This window comes from Lonchura striata, chromosome 1 (assembly GCF_046129695.1).
Source record: "Lonchura striata isolate bLonStr1 chromosome 1, bLonStr1.mat, whole genome shotgun sequence".
NCBI classification, from domain to species: domain Eukaryota; kingdom Metazoa; phylum Chordata; class Aves; order Passeriformes; family Estrildidae; genus Lonchura; species Lonchura striata.
In genome coordinates, this window is record NC_134603.1 from 148,105,959 (window position 1) to 148,122,765 (window position 16,807).

A 16,807-nucleotide genomic window follows, 5' to 3' on the forward strand; every position below is an offset into this window, starting at 1 on the left:
CTGTTGACTGTGTTTTTGTAGCGCAGTGAAATATATCCTGTTTATAAATTATACACATTTCATCTCAATGTATCTTAATTTGTACATGCATACATACATATATGTATCTATATATATACATACTGTATTAAATACCATCAAATAGTAAGAGTCCACATAAGCACCTCTAATGGCAAATAAGACAGAAGTTTTGGTAGAAAAGAATATTTGAAGGGGTCTTTAATCATTGTCATGTGGTGACAGAAGTTTCTATATGATGGTTTCAGGGAGTTTGTTTGAATACTTACTGCTACATAGATTAGGATCCCCCTTCAGTGTCCTAGAGTTTGCAAGGTTAAAAAAAGCCCCAAACGTAGTCTTAAGTTATATTTTGAACTCCTGTGTGAAAAGATTTTATTGCACTTGATAAATAATGGTTTTCAGATCATCCTACTAATGGCACTTGGGCTGCAACTAAATTATCAATGAATAAGAAAACAGAAGCCATGGCATTCCAGTGGTATGAATTTTTCAGCCTGTATTATTTTGTTAGCCTGAGGCAAAAGATTGAGCTTCTAGTACTTGTCTGTGCAGAATGAGTAATCTGAGATAAATTTGTTCCCACACTGTGTGTGCAATATGGCCACATCCTATAGACTTACCAAGCAGCCAAGGACCCCTCATGGACAATAGTCATATGTTAAAAAAATGATCATTTTATTACAGTGTCTGTGGTCTCACCACTACAGCTGATTCTAACAGCATTGCAACATGACAGAGTAACTGTGGGTCTGCTCATCTTGTTAGAATCAGAATTTTATACTATTAGGAGTTGGTTTTACCAGCAGGATTTTCTGTTACCTAACCAGAATTCTATATATTTTCACGAATTCTATGCATGAGAGCAACTGAAAATACGTATTCCCAGTGCTATCTATTTTGGTGTTTCAACACGACTTGCATTAGTGTGTGTGATAGCTTGAATTTCCTTTATTCGCCAAAGCTGCTTAAACAATACAATGACAGATTTCTGCTTTTATTCTTCGTTAATGTCATTCTTCATCCTCTCTGCCCCACATCAGGGAGGAAGTGTTGCGAGTTTGCTATTTTAATGAAGAGAAATGAGGCATCTATCAACTAGGATTTACATTGGAGAGCACATCAATTCAGTTGCCTTGAGCTTGCTGAGTTTGCATATCCAGGGCCAAGCAGTGCTCTCAATTACTCCCGTGCAACCCCATTAACTTCAGGAGGTTGTGTGGTTCAAAAGTGGCTTTGCAGAATGTGGGGCAATATTAGGGGAAGAAAAAAAATATATATCTGCTAGAGGAGTCAAGCTCCAAAATAGGATTTTTGGTTATCTATAGGAGATGTGCGTGCAGCCACTTTTGAAAGGTTAGGGTAGTCATCGTGTAGTAATTTCATTGAGCATCCCTTTGTAGCTTAACAGAACAGACAGCCGCCCAAAAATTACTGCAGTGAGGGGGAAAACACTTCCAGCTTTGGAAACATATTGTAAATCATATGTCTTTAGTAGAGTCTATCCTGTAATTACTCAGCTGTAGGTTGTTTCCTCCTCTCTCTCTCTCTGTCTCCAGGAGCTATGCCGGCAGCGCATGGCGGTGAAGACCTCTGACCGCCCGGAGCCCCCGCGCGCGTCCCGAATCAGCAGCGTTTCCTCACAGCTCAGCGATGGGCCCGTGCCCAGCCCCTCGGCCCGGAGCAGCACCTCGTCCTGGAGCGAGGAGCCGGTCCAGTCCAACATGGACATCTCCACCGGTCACATGATCCTGGTAAGGCGCTCCCGTCTTCCAGAAATTCCCACTGAATTTCACACAGCTGTTGGAAGGAGAGCTTTAAAACGTGTTTTCACGAGTGAAAAATATTCCTGAGCTTCATTGGTAATCTGAACTTTGTATAATTAAACCAGGCACTTTTATTTCCTATCTTTTTTTTCATTATATCTTTGTTTTTCTTCTCTCGGGAACATTCTTTTAATCTGAAAATATGAATTGTTTGTATGCCTGCTTTTAAGGAAAAAAAAGCCCTGTGGTGTCCTCTTGTCCTATTAATTTATGTTTAGCTTAGCTCGGACAACTGAAGAAAGCTGCCAGATTTCTGATCAGCTCACTGCTTTTTCTCATGTGTCTCCAGTGTGTGGAGGTATCTGAGCTGAGAAGGCAACAGAAGATTGATAATATGGAGCAATTTGTGTCTGTCACCCTCAGAAAAGGGATCTGAAATGTCTGAAATTTGAGCTTTGCCTGGATTTTTTTTTTTTTTTTTTTTTTTTTTTTTGTCCTTAGATAAGTGTCTTCCAAGTTGGATTTCTCATGTTTGAAATGATCCAAATATATTCCATTGATGGAGTCTGTGTTGGAAATATTGGGTTGCTTCCAAGGACAGCTTGAGACCAGTATCACTGTAGAAAATGGACACCTGAAGAGTTTTCTGCATGTAAGAGTCAGAGTCCAGTGGTTGGGACTGGTGGAGATTGTTTCTGTCCTGTTGGGAGAGCTGTAGAGTAATCCTTCATTTTTTCTGCCTTATTTTCATCTTTCTTTAAATATTTACTCTCTCTAGAGTACATTGACATTAGCCGAGTAGAAGTTAGGTTGTGGTGAAGAACTTAACTAAAAGTTGTGTTATTTTGCTTGTATATTTGACTTCTGTCTTTACCTAAAGCAAGCATCCTTTGCAGTTGATAGTTTGCCATATTTCTGGAAACTTCTCTCCATCATGTCATACTTTTGGGTCATAATTTTTAAACTTCTTTGTTTTTCTGGACTTAAATTTAAAGGTACTATCTTATGAGGTATTTTTCAAGTTCTTACAAGCCAACCTCCCATTGTGGAGAAAGGAATGAAGGCAGGCAATATCCAAAAACCTAATTTGACCTCAGCCAAGTTACTGACCTCCTTCAGCCTTGATCGAGTCAGCTATAAAACAGAGCAAAAGCAGGGTAGGATTTTAAACCAGATGCTTCCTCAGAGTTTATCATCCTGAGTAAATACATCCCCTTCCAAAAGTAATTAATTAATTATTATATTAATATCTGTTAGACAAGTGCATCTTGAAAGTCTTGTTCCCATGACAGAAAACCATTTGTTACAGTTTTGACTGTTCCACTTTTGCCTAACCATAATTAAAATCCACTTGATTTCCTTTCATAGTTAAGTAAAATACTTGGGGGCTGGGGGGAGTGGGAGGATTGGGAACCCCAAACATTTCCAGTTGCCCAGTCTCAAAATAAATACAAATTCTGAGGCAAAAAGGATTCAAAAAGATCTAGGCAATATGTTTGTATGGAAATAAGAGCAAGATTTCCTGTGTAGATGGAAATACTAATTTAACATTTGCAAACAGTTTCAGCTACTTCAAATTGAGCAAAATTGCTTTCAGTGGCATTATTGAGAAATATAAAAATATAATCTCAAAATCACGTTTAAAGGAGAGGAAGTTGCATATAGGAACCTCTTGTTTTGGCTCTGCAAATTTCTGCAAAATTGCAAGAAAGAATTGTCTTCATATGGCAGTAAATAAACTTTAAAAAATAGTCAGGTTGGTCAAGATCACTCTTAGAGTGTTCAGTGTTCATAATTCAGTCAATCCTGCTTAAACCTGGATGAAATCATACATGTGTTAACTTTCTAACAGCAGATGTTACATCTTAGATGGGGAGGGTTCAAAGAAGGGTAAAGAAATACTGTAGGGTTTTGAGAGTGCAAGCCACACAGAGAGAGTAAAAACAGTTAATTTGCTAAGTCTAACCTGAACAAACAAAAAAATCAGTCATTCAGGGGAGTCTGCCTATGTGCTGTGACATAGAGGATGGGGAATATTTGTTCTTAATGGACTCAGATGATACAATTAGGAAGAAAATACGTGTTAGCATCGAAATATGCATTTATCTTTGCTATCAGGGCAAGTCTAATAGGAGGGTCAGGCAGGCAGTGGGATGTTTACTTAAGGAAGCAGTTAAACCATAAATACAAGATTTGCTGAAGGCAGAGAAGGGTTAGGTTTACATGGAAGGATCAGCATCTCTCAGCTCCAGCACAGGAGCAGATGATTGGGCTTGATCAGAAATGCTCATGTTTTGTGTCACTGTGGGTCACAATGAAACCAGAGAGCTGACCCAGTTTATATTCTGCTCAAAAATAAATGCACATCTCTGTAATACCTTATTTACCTGAATTTCTCTCCTTCTGGGGATGCTGTGGCTTGTTGGACCTCAGCAACAGAAGGAGTTCACCAGAGGTGAACTCTTCCTCCCTTTGCCTTGCAGATACAAGTGGATGAGACTGAGGAGACACTGCAATTTTATACTGTTCAATACAAGACAATTTTCAGTTCTTCTCTTTTCCCTCTGCCACAATGTTCTTCCTTTTAAACTTTGTAGGTATTTCCTTTGAAAAATGTCTCCGTGCCCAAAAAAACACCTGAGAAATACTAGCAAAGGGCCTAGTAAGAATGGCAGATACCCTCTTGCTTTGCAGGGTAAATGCACTTACAGGTCTGTAAATGTGGTTTTGAGCTCCACAACGTGCAGTGGTAGTTAGCTGAACTAAGGTTCCTCAGTCCTTATTGCTCATAGGTGCCAGGGTTTCCCTAGAGAAAATAAAACAATGGATTACTGTGTAAAGTGGTAGCAGGAAATAATTTTTTTGATTCATAAAGAGAATAAAACTTTAATGAAAATAGCTTAGAAGTGTGTGACTGCTGAATGGCTCCACACAGTCTTATTCAGAGGTAGCATTGGTCAGAAATATTTCTGTGGAGCTGTTTAATTTGGTGGAAAATGCTATCAGTCATACCTGCAGTCATATCTAAGTCATCTCAGCTTGGGGTTTGTTGGAACTTGGGTTAGCCACAGGTACTGCTTTCTTGGAGGACTTGCCTATTGTTTATAGTGCTCGAGGTGTGCAGGAACCAGGAATCTTCCAAGCCCTGTGGCTGTGGGGCAGTGTCCTCACTTAGAAACCAGCCTTCAAAGGGAAAAATCCTGCATTTCTGCATTTCTGCCACTTCCCTGCACTGCTGCCAGCAGCGTGAGGTGGTTTGAGCTGTTGGCAGGAGGAAGCAGGGAGGGCTCAGGAGGCCCAGAAGGACAGCGATAACAACATTCAGAGGGTTTTTTTTTTTCCTTTTCACTGTCTTTTTCATCACATTTCTAACAGGAGGGTGGTGCATATGGCACATTTTGATTCTGTCTTTCTAAAATATCCAAGCACTTTGGAAAGTGTAATTAGAGGAGCATGTTTAATGCAGTCGTGTTTGTGGCACTGACTGGCTGGTTTTAGCAGCAGCAACAGCTCAGGATGTGTGCCCTCATTTTGGTCACCACTGGTTTTGCAAGAAAGCATCATTCAGAAGGCCACCACAAGGGAAAGCATAGGAACTTAATTTTCCACCCACTTTATTCTCATGTGTATGTCTATATTGCAGCCGACAAGAGAAGTTCTAATAAAGGGCAACAATTCCATTTGCAGTCCAGCAAGAAAACCAAAGGTGGTTTAAAAGTGATCAGGAAAGATTTAGTCTCCCTACTTGGGCTCCTGAATTTTAGGTATTTAATGAAGTGTTGGTGCTGACTTGAGTCCATAAATACCCCCTCTACTTGATGAAGTGAGTAGGTGGCTCTGAAGCTCTCCAGAGAATTAGGCAGAGAGTGGATTTCTTGTGAGATGCCTCCTTTGTGCTGCACAATCCAGTTGATGTTTGCAGCTTACAGGGAGTCTTTTTTGATGGTGCTGTAGCACAAGCTCAGCACCAAGGTGGATTGGTTCCTACGCCTGCTGCATGTTTTTACCACACCTTGTTTTGGTTAAAATAATTATAATATTTTATGAGGTTTTAAATGAAGAAGAGTACTGCAAGAAGAGAATGTATGCTTTTGGTGATACTATTATGAGGCTGCTATCTGAATACCATATAAGAGAGGGTATTTGCAGAAGCAGAAGTGATTTTCTGTGTTTTGTTGGCTTTTTCCTTGTAAAGACAGACGTGCAGAAATCGGAACATTATACATAAATTAGAATTTCAGAAAGTGTGAATTTACAAAAGGTCTTTTTCAGATTTTTTTGTAAGCTGAAATCTTAGCTGTCTTCTCCCAGAGGGTATGAAACTGATTTATGTATTGGAAATAATAATAATGTGTAATTGTTGTGATTATGTACTTTTCAGAAGGAGAAGGAAGTTTCATACTTGGGCTGAATGAGGAGATGAGAACAGATGAACTAGAGCCTGAAATCTATGGGCTTTTATCTAAGAGATATCAGCCTGCTTAATCCCCATGTCTTTGGCAATATGCCTGTAAAACCAGGAGGACATTCACCATAGAGAAGTGAAGGATGGCCTCCTATGAGAACTTTCTGTCAAAGTGCTGGGACAGATTGTGTCTCAGAAGCTGACACAGCCTTGGCTGGGGACATGGGGTGGGGGCCTGGTAAAACAGGCAAACCCCAGGTGCTGAATTTTCATCCACTTTAATTTTGATGCTGAATCACTGGCAGGATTGCTGTAGGACTGGGAAGGGTAACAGGGAAAGAGAAGAGTTTACAAGATTGAACTTGGGGGTTTTTGATGGTATTGATGGTATCTGTTGCTCTCTGAATAGTAAATTTTAAAGGTTTCTTAGCAGTTTTCCCCTCACTCTCATTTTTTGAATGAATTCTTTTTTAAATTAGCTCTGTAGGGTAGCAGCTAAAGTTTTGTTGTTTTTTTTTTTTAAATTGAATATGGAAGAGTGTAGAACTGAGTGACTGAAGACACATTGCAACAAGAAAAGGTATTTGCTAGATCCTGTATTACATCTTGCTGAAATTCCTTCATTTTATCCCTAAAGCTGTAATAAAATTGGGAGCAAAAGGCATCTAAACACACTTCTCTAAATGAAGAGAGTAGCTCCAGCATGTAAGGACAAATAGCACTGAGCAAGAAGCATGTGTACTTTCCACCTTGACCTTAATCCATATACACACTGAGCATCTCCTGAGCAAAGCAGCACGCAGGGCGTGAGTGCAGTGCACTGCCTGGGGACACAGATGCTGCAGAGGTGATTAATGCTGGCAGGGACTAAGGTGAGGAGTGCAGGTATGGAAAACAAGGTCTTTGTCACAATCATTTGTTTGATTATTAAATGGATTCTAATATTTTTTGCTTTTTCCCACTGTCTCCTTCTACCAGCATTACCTCTTCATGCATCTCAAGAATATAAATACCCTGTTTAAAAAAAGCTTGTGGCTGAGAAAATGAAGGAAAAAATCCTCCCTCACATGGGAAGGGAAAGAATTCAGTGGCAAAGTTTAGCTCAAAGTATAAACTCCTTACAGATGTGCTAAGTGGATCTTAATCCCAACTTATCTTTCAGCTGTGCCAGTATAAATAGTTGTAGAAGTCTCACAAAATTAAGTCCCAAGAAAGCTTTGGCCCTAAAGGCCATTTCATCATGAACAGTTGGACAGGAGGAGTCACAAGGGAAAGGGCTGTTATAAATTGTGTTACTCAGTGACAGGATAGCCAATATCCCAAAAGGACATAAACACTGTGGATGGGAAAATCTTTACCCATCTCTCCCTGAGTTGTCATGCTTTTAGGGACAAGCAGAGCTGGCTGCCTCCTGAAAGATCTGCTGATGAAGTAGTATTTATCCTTTCATTTTACATCTTTTTTTCCCTCCCCAAATGTTTAAGTTGTTTCGAAACATTTGCCTGTGTTTGTTTAAAGCTGAGACTTGAGATACACGAGCAAAGAAAAGCTGCAAAGAAAAGTGGAAAAAAATCTCCTGGCATATGGAAACAGCTCTACTAATAGATCCATAAATCTAATAAATGGATGTATGTACTACATAGATTATATCAATAAAACTCAGAAAAAATATTCATGAACATGTTACCCTTTGATTCTTCCATTTTATTTGTTTCATAATAAGTTGCTCCCCATTTTCTATATTAATTTTGTTGAATGGGCTTTAGGAAATAATGACAATTGCACAGTCAGTATTAAATTGAGAAAAACATTCCTCTTGAACATGGTATGAAATTGATTTCAAAATGCTTTTTCTCCCTAAATTCTTCCATGCCAGTTGTTTTCCCCTAATGTATTCATGATTAGAAATAACTCACCAAATTTCTATGACTACATCTTACTCTGTGATTTGACTGCACAGTGTTTATTCCAGCTTTGTTTAAGCTGCTTTGGTTGAACGCTTTTATCCAACTTACATCATTCCCTAAGGCTTTTAGTAGAAAGATGAAGAAAACATTTCTCTTAATATTCTAGATTACTAATTTTAACAGTGTTACATTGGGAGAAATATGCGATACAAAACTAGGTTATGCAACTGTGTGCACCAAGTAAAAAGAAAGGATCATTTTCTTGGCTGAGATAAATCTTGGTGGCTGTCTGGAATTTTTCTGTTTCACCCAGCTTTCTTGCATTTCTAGAGGACATCCAAGTAATGTCAAGGCAAGACAACTATCAGCTGTAGAAAGTAGCAATAAATGGGGATTTAATTAAAATTATTTGAGTTTTGATACTTCAGGTTGAAGACAAGGAATGTTACTGGATACTCAGCTGCTTCTGAGAGTCTCATGAACCATGGAGTCTCCTGGAGATTAATATTTATCTGAGAGATCTTGTCTTTTGGCTCCAAATGCATCCTCAGTGATGAAGTGCTCTTGCTGTATTTTTCCTATTGTGCATGCTCACATCACATGCATTAAATCCTTGATAACTCATTGTAGCAGATACAGCAGTTAATCATGTTTTGGATCTAGCAGGTGGAAACGCCTGTTTAGAAGGATACTAGAAAGAGGACAATTCAGGAAGACTTCTCAGGCAGGAAATCCAAGATGATAATATACATTACAGAGTATTTCTGAGCTGGTGGCAGAGTTCAGATATGAGCAGGTGGTGAGTTTTGACTCACTGTGGGGTAAAGAAATTACTTCACATGGGTTGCTAGACATGGCACACTGCTAAGATCAAATGTGGTAAATGGGACTGCAGCTTCAGAGCTCCTTGAAATGTGTAAGAGTTCAGGGTGAAGCCAGGACTTGCTTCATGATACTTCCAAAGAGACACAATATTGGCACTGTGTTTTTGCACTGCTGTGCCAGTTGCAGTTTAGGAGAACTCCCATCAATATTTTGGAGAGCCCTTTGTTTTTGTGTGGGCCATCCAGCAAAAGTTATTGAACATGGTCTGGTTATTGGTAATGAAGACAGTTCAACCCCTCCACCAATTCAGTAATGTCTGATTCAACAAAGTTCTTCAGGGCAAGATTAAAAACTCTTATCCTTTGCTTTCTGCAACTCCTTCTGGGATTAGACCATAATTTGGCAGTGTTTTCTGAGCAAGGTAACAGAATTTGGGTGGTATTTGGAAAATTTGATGTGTAGGACACAGACAAAATGCTCCTGTGATGATCAAATTTTGCATATGCACCCACGACGCAGCTGTGGCAACATTTTTAAATTAGGAGATAAACATTAAAATAATCTGTGAAGTTTACTTGGAAGTGGATGACATAGTATTTGCTGTTCAATTAAAGAGGACTGTTTTACGTTTTGGTCAAAACCAGGTATATTCCATCCTCAGAAATTACATCCCTGCCCCAGTATGTCTTTATAAAAGACATGATTTTACTGAGTTTGTCTCCTTTATGTAACTGTCCTTTTGTTTCAGACCAGAGTAATATCTTACTTTTTTTTTTCCTAAAGTTGGCAGCTCTCCCTCAATGCTGTCATGTCTCCCTTATCCTCTTCTCCTAAACTCATGAGCTAATGCTGCTTTAGGTTGCCAAGCTGGCCAAGAAAACCCTATTCATAGCAAGGGAGAATTATGAGCTGCCTCTTGTTGCTGGCTGTATGTTGGACCTTTGCATTGAACTAAGAATAGAAGGGAGTAGTGATAAACTGCCCACAAGCATCACCTCCTCCAAGCACAGCCTGCCACTGCTCTAGGAATTATTCTCTGGCCTTTTTCTTTCTGGAATGATTATGAGGGCTGATGTCCAGGTCTCAAATGTTTTTGTCCTCTGTCTGGTCAGTAGTAAATCCATCGAGGTTTCTTGAAGATGGTTGGTTTCTGGATTTGACTCATCTTTAAAAAATATTTCTCTGACTATGTATCACAACTGTGTTATTTTTAAGATGATTTATGTGAAGGTTTGCCACCTTCTGATTGGGCTGTTTGTACCAACTAAAATATTCCCATGAACATCCAAAAACTCCACTGCACATAGAAACTAAGCTCTAGTAGCTGTCAGACTGCAGTGAATTGAAGCACATTTCTGTACATCTTTTATTAAATATGTGCACATGCAGCACATTTCTTTAAGGAAAATAAAAGATGACAATGTCTCCTTTCTGGATGCATTATATTTGTACTTCAGCATTGAAGAGAGTCTGGTAATTATAAAGCTGTTTACACGATTTTATTTTAAAATTATAAAGGTACTGAACTTGAGAAAACAAATGCAGTCAGTTATTTACTGCTGACTACTTTCATTCTTTCTATATTTCATTTAAGTGGACTGACTTTAGCTGGTTGCAAATAAAAATACTAAAGGACTAGCAATGCGCACCATGATTTGTGTTCTTGCTGTCATGCAAATTCACAGAAAGAAGGAAACATATTAAAGAAATTTGATAAGACCAGGTGGTCTGAGTGAATAATTTCCCTTTCATTAACATATTCCCCTTATTAACTCTGTAATTAATTGTACATAGCAAAGGAAAGCTATGGAAATTGCATTTTGAGATGTATCAAAGCTGACTTTATGCTTCAGACTTCCATGCAATTTACTATTAATGAAGCAAGAGATGGAGGCCCCAAATCTATAATTATTACTTACTATTTGAATGACAAGCAAAGAATTTTATCAGCACAGTTTCAAATGAAAGAGGATTAGCAGCTAATGTTGAAATTGTTAATCTTTCTTATTAAAATAATTTTGACGAGAGTGTTTAGCCTGAAAGAGGTTTCTGGAACATCATTTACCATTAAAACAGCTATTTTCTGAGGCTCAGTATGAATTTGTCTAAGTTTGACAGCAGGGTGCAAATATTTTTTAAATGAATGAATATTTTATGGGAGCTAAGGCTGTTCGTGTGTGAGCTGATGCCGAGCTGCTTGCTGTGTGCATATTCCTAGAATGTGTAGCAGGATGGTAGCTCAATATCTATCTCACCAAAGTGAAGATGTCTACTGAGATAACAAGGGGAAAAAAGCTACAGCAGGAAAATCTGAGAGCTGAAATTGCACCCACGGCTGTGTCTGCAGCCGAGTGATTAGCGGGTGGGAGCCCAGTCAGAATCAGGCCCTAGATCTTGGTGTTATATTTATGACACAGTGTTACTTCATGTTTATTTAGGCCTTCTTATACCTTTAAATACTGGTATATTTTTAGGGTTTGTATATTGGTTTTAGTATCATGTGCCTGGAGATGACTGTTCAGTGGTGGGTGCTTTTTACCCACATGCATGCTTGTGTACAAATCCCATGAGCAGCAATGGTATCCTCTATAGGTATAGATAAACATTTGGGAGCAGAGATACAATATATACAACTAACTTTTCTGTGTTAATTGAAAACTGTTCAGCATTTTAAATTTTAAAACTTTTCCTTGCAATATTTGCAATTTTTGTCTCTTACAACACTGTTTTAAATGAAGCTGACAAGGCTGCTTGTGTTCCTTGGGATGAGGAAATTGCAAATATATAGTGACATAAATGGTGAAAAGCACAGCAGTGATAATTTATAAAATTTAATTTGCAGTGGTCTCAGCCACATCAGTACTGGAGGAGATGTATGTTAAAGAACCCTTTTAATCTGCCTGTGTCACATTACAGAGAAAAGCTAATGGAAAAGATGTCACATGTCTTTGCCAGTGACAAATTTTACCAGTAGAATAGATAGAGATCATTTAAATGCTTTAAGACATTATTTTCATGAGTAGATGGACTATGTGTAGAAGTGCCATCAACACAACAAACCCTCATGTAGCTGCTCTACCATGAGATTTCTCCAAGCTTTACCTCTGTGTGGAGCACATGGAACTTCACTGGGCTCACCCCAAAAACTGCAGGTTGCAGAACTAATCTTTTATCTGTAGTCCTACAACGTTCCTTGGAGCATTCTTGCAGAAGGAGTGTCAGGACACACCCTGAAGTCTGCATCCACTTCATTCACCAGAAAATACCAAAGGAGTTTTAGCTTAAACATAGCAGTTGGTAAATAGCATGCAGTAATCATACCAGAGAAGCCCTTTCATCACAAAATCATATTTCATATATTATAATTATGTGTTAGGCCAAAGGCATAAAGAGTGCTTCTTAACCTGTAGGAATCATAACAAACTGTGTAGACCATGGCATTAAGAGACAGTCACCATGCCAGTGTAGTAGGCTGTGGTGGACTTAAAACATGGAATTTTTCAAGGATGAAGCTAACACAGAATCTAAACCCAAAGCTTTTCTAAATGCAGGAGTATTTCTGATGCAGCTGTTTATCTACTGCTTTATCTGCTGCTGGGGAAGGCACCTGGAAGGGTTTGGTTTATTAAGCACAGCAAGAAGATCCCCAGGATAGTGCTGGCTCACAGCAGAGGGGTGTCCTGCTGCTTCTCAGGTGTGTGTGTGTGTAATGCCTGCCTGAGAAAAGTGCTTTCTTCATTTTTCTTTGCCTCCCTTCACCTGTGGGTGTCTTTGTTTGCATTGGGGCAATCTGATTGATAACATCATGATAGTGTCTAATTGCTGTAGTAAATGTACTAATGGTGCCTAACACACTGCTTCTTCTGAAAGTCCATAAATGGCTTTTGTTTCATTTGAAGTTCTGTTGTACCAAGAAAACTCTGTGGTATCTGAGGGTATCCACCAGCATTTTATTTAGCATATGTGTGTCCTCATAAAAAAAATTTTGAGAAACTTTGTCCTTCAGGTATGATTCTGGCGCCTGATAAAAGAAATTTTGATTAAAGTCACCAAGATTCTTTCAACTCACTTTAGTAACCCAAATAATAATAAGCTAATGCTTATTTACTACTTTTGATCAGTAGATTCAAAGCTCTTTTTAAAGGTCACTATCATTATCCTGCCTTTTTAGTCCAGGAAACTCCTGCACAGGCAGGGAAACATCTTGACCAAGACAAACCTTAAGGCTGGAAACAGAGCCAGGAGTAGGCTCCCATTCCCTGGTGTCCCTGTGCTGAGCTCTAACAACTCATCCTATTGCCTTTAACAGAAAAAGGATTGTATGGAAGGATAATACTTTTGCCCTTTAAAGTCACTCATAACTTTTTTTTAAGACATGAAAGTATAAAGGAATTCTGGACTTGGGTTTGTCAGATTTCATTCTGCTGGTTTAGTTTTCACCTCATTATCTAACAGCAAAATAGCCCATATTTGAAGAGCTGACTGAAAGATATTAAATACATATTGAAAAAGCTTGTGAAAACCAAACTGAGGATGTGCAGTCTATAGTAAAGAAATCTATGATAGAAAAGGATCCCTTCCACACGTTTTTAGTCTTCTCTGAATTGATAAGTTTTCTTCAAGAATATATACCCAATCTGCTAAATCCTTAGCAATCATGAACATGCACCAAATTTTATGTTCTTTTTCTTTCTGTTTAACAGTCATCCATACTCCTACTGTCTACTCTAAACTACTCCTGTCACCCTCTCAATGTATTCTCCTTGTTCAGAAGTTGAAGGGAAGTGTTCCAAGGAAAAGAAACAGCATGAAAGGAAATGTTGAGAGTTACCAGTTATGACCAAAATTTGCTTCTTGCTGTAGCATTTAGCTGTGTTCTGGTTTTTGTTTTTCTGACTTTCTTCCTTTGCAGTATAGTGTCTTCTTTCATCATTTCACTACTTTGTTGACCTCTACAGTCTGTTCTTGGCTTTTTCTTCTGTCCTCTTTCACATTGTTTTTCCCCTGTTCTTATTTTTGCCCTCTGTCACTTCAAATATTTTCATCTGTGGATTAGACCAGTGTTTCTCAAACTTTTTTAAAGTGTTATTCTTTACTGGCTTCCATGGAAACCCAAGAGTCCCAGGAGTAGGCAGGATGTCTTCAGCTTATGCACTTCTAAAGCTTTTCTATCATCACTTCACAATCCCTTTTGAATGCTTTCATGAGAAAAATATTTGAGCTAGGCCAGCATCAGTTGAAAATCCCATGGTGCATAGATAAAAGGTTACCTGAAAAATGGGACACTTCCTCCAGATTTGGGAGCTGGGGAGATGCCAGCTGCATCTTGCTCACAGTCAGCATTGCTTATTCTCCTACTGCATGTTGTTTCAACGTGGCTGTGAGTGTGACATGGAAGGGGTAGGGCAGAAGTGTTGTCCCTTAAGTTCTGAAAAAGCTTCTGTGGAAAAATAAATTCTTCATTTCCTACTGTCACAAAATCGTAAAGTCATTTAGGTTGGAAGAGACCTCCAATATCAAGTACAACCATTAAAAAATCAGTATTCCTTCAACCTGCTTTCTGAGTTGTCTTGTATAGTCAAGCTCCTTGTTTTTGCTATTGCACTGAGTTTGCTCTGCACCCATGGGACTGGCAGTTCACAAAGTGTTGCTTCTCTGTGTGCAAACATGGAACTTTGTAGGTAGTGGACGTGGTTCCAAAATGGTCCTGAGTGCAGGGATGTGATCATTTGAAGATGATTGTGGAGTTCTAAGTGTCTGGTCTCTGTTACAGGAGATTTCTAAGGAAAAGGCTGATTATCCAGTCTGTTCTTTCCCTGCTTTTTCTCTCAGGTAACCTGATGGTCACTTGTGCTTATATGCATAGTCTGCCTGTGGGTATAGCACAAATTGCAAGACTTCTTGGATTTCATATTTCATGTTTTCAATTTTCTACAACCTCTGTGTGTGTTTAGATACAAACTCACTCAGTTCAATATCTTACCTTGCCCCACCACACACAAAAAAAACCCCTAAACCCACACTGAAAAGCAGAGGGGTTTTCCTGTATGAGTTATTATTTTTTTTCCTGGTGAAGCACTTTTGACTTTTGAGTAGCAGTAAGTAAGTACTTATCCCTTTTCTTTAGCAGGGATATTATGTATGTAAAAGAAATATTTTCCTGTCTGCCCTCAAGATGGCAAGTGTCTAACACAGTGATATTTTTCCAGAATATCTATAAATCACATCGTGTTCTGTGTCACTTGGATATACTTGGTCATGGTTGCCTGGGTTTTACTGGTCTCATTATCTCTGTAGAGCCTGACCACGCTTGAAGAGAGGATTATTTTTAAACATGATGTTTTCAGAATTCTTTATTTATCTCTTGGTAATTTTTATATATATAGTAAAGGAAGATGACTATAAAAGTGCTCTGAAAAGAAACACAGACTGTAATTCATTAAAATTTAAATTTGAAAATACAGTATCCAACAGGGAACCCAAATTTAGATGCTTAATTGAGTTAGCAGGGCTACGAGAAGAAGCCAGGGAATTTGGTTTTATGTTTTCAGCCAGGTAATTAGTGTGCAGTAATATATTTTTAAAGTTTTCATTTCAGACACACAACAGATGTATAAATGAATCACAAATATGTCTTGGATTGTGGTATGGTGTTAAAATATTAGTAAAAATGGAGTGAGACGGGATCATCTGAAAAATTGATTTAATGTGTAAGAAGAAAATAGCAGTTTTCTGTGAGAGTGGTGTTGGGTGTCAATATTTATCACAAAGAGTCAAAGGACTTGATTTGTATATTTTAGTTCAGTTTTCCAGCTAGTTTTTACATGCTTGTGCTTTTACATTTTAACAAAGCTACCAGGAATGTTTCCCAAAATGTCTCACTTGAAGAATTCAGCTGACACTCTCCTTGGTGCCAGTTCCTGTACTGCAGAGCTGTCTTTAATGGGGAGGTTTGGGCTGAGTTTTTCTTGTTTTGTGTTTATTTTTGGTTTTAAGAAATGTCACAACATATCTTGTGCTATGAAATAGCAGTATTTGGCTAAGAGGTTTAGACCTTAATTTTTTAAAGTAATATTGTTCCTTTTTGTGAAGGCTATTATTTAAGATTTTTCTAATTAAATCTACTATAAGAAGTACAGAAATTTTAGAAACTGCTTTTGAATGATTCATCTTTTACATATATATTATTTACCTTGGCATGTCTTTGCATAGACAGCATTCAGCATGTGCATAAATTTATCTACTCACCAGACACTTAAACCATGTACTTCTAAACAAAATCCCCAACCCAAAATCTGTACTAATTCCATCGCAGTCAGAACATTTGGTATACTTTTAATTACATAAATGTTCTCAGATATGGATTCATTAAGGTGTCCTGACTTTTAGCCGTGTCTATAAACATGATCATGGAGTAAAAAACAGCTGTCAAGAATATTCCTGCAAAAATTAGTGGTTTAGGAGCATATTCTTTGACCCTGGGAAATTCATTTCAATGTTCCTGCCCTTTCATTTCCCATCTGTGAAGCAGCAGTGGTACTTGCCTCCCCTGCAGAAGTAATGTGAGCACTTTCAGACAGTTGGACAAGAAGGAGCTTTAGAAACACAGGGATTGTAAGGGAGCAAATTATATTCCTTTTATGGCAATCATCTTCTCCTTTTTGTTGAGGTTTATTTAAAGCAAAGTAATTGCAGAGGTGAAACTTCAGAGGCATAATTTAGATTTCAAGAAAGGGGATAAGGAGGAGGAGATGAGGGTGGTTGTATTTTAAGACCTAGAAGACACCATTAAGTAGCTGATATTCCTTAAGAAGGGATTCCTTGTAGAGTGAATTTCTTTATCTTCTGCTATATTTAGAGAGCCAGGTGGAGTAAATATTTCATAA

General features: G+C 38.4%; 1 protein-coding gene across 1 annotated transcript in view; it reads left to right on the plus strand.

The window, feature by feature from the left end:
* The window catches only part of PTPRN2 (protein tyrosine phosphatase receptor type N2), a 636,037-nt gene that overhangs the window by 549,262 nt on the left and 69,968 nt on the right, over positions 1-16,807 (plus strand). The window contains exon 14 of the mRNA XM_077789214.1: positions 1,578-1,772. Within this exon, the coding sequence (XP_077645340.1) occupies positions 1,578-1,772 (195 nt within the window). The remainder of the gene's footprint in view (positions 1-1,577; positions 1,773-16,807) is intronic.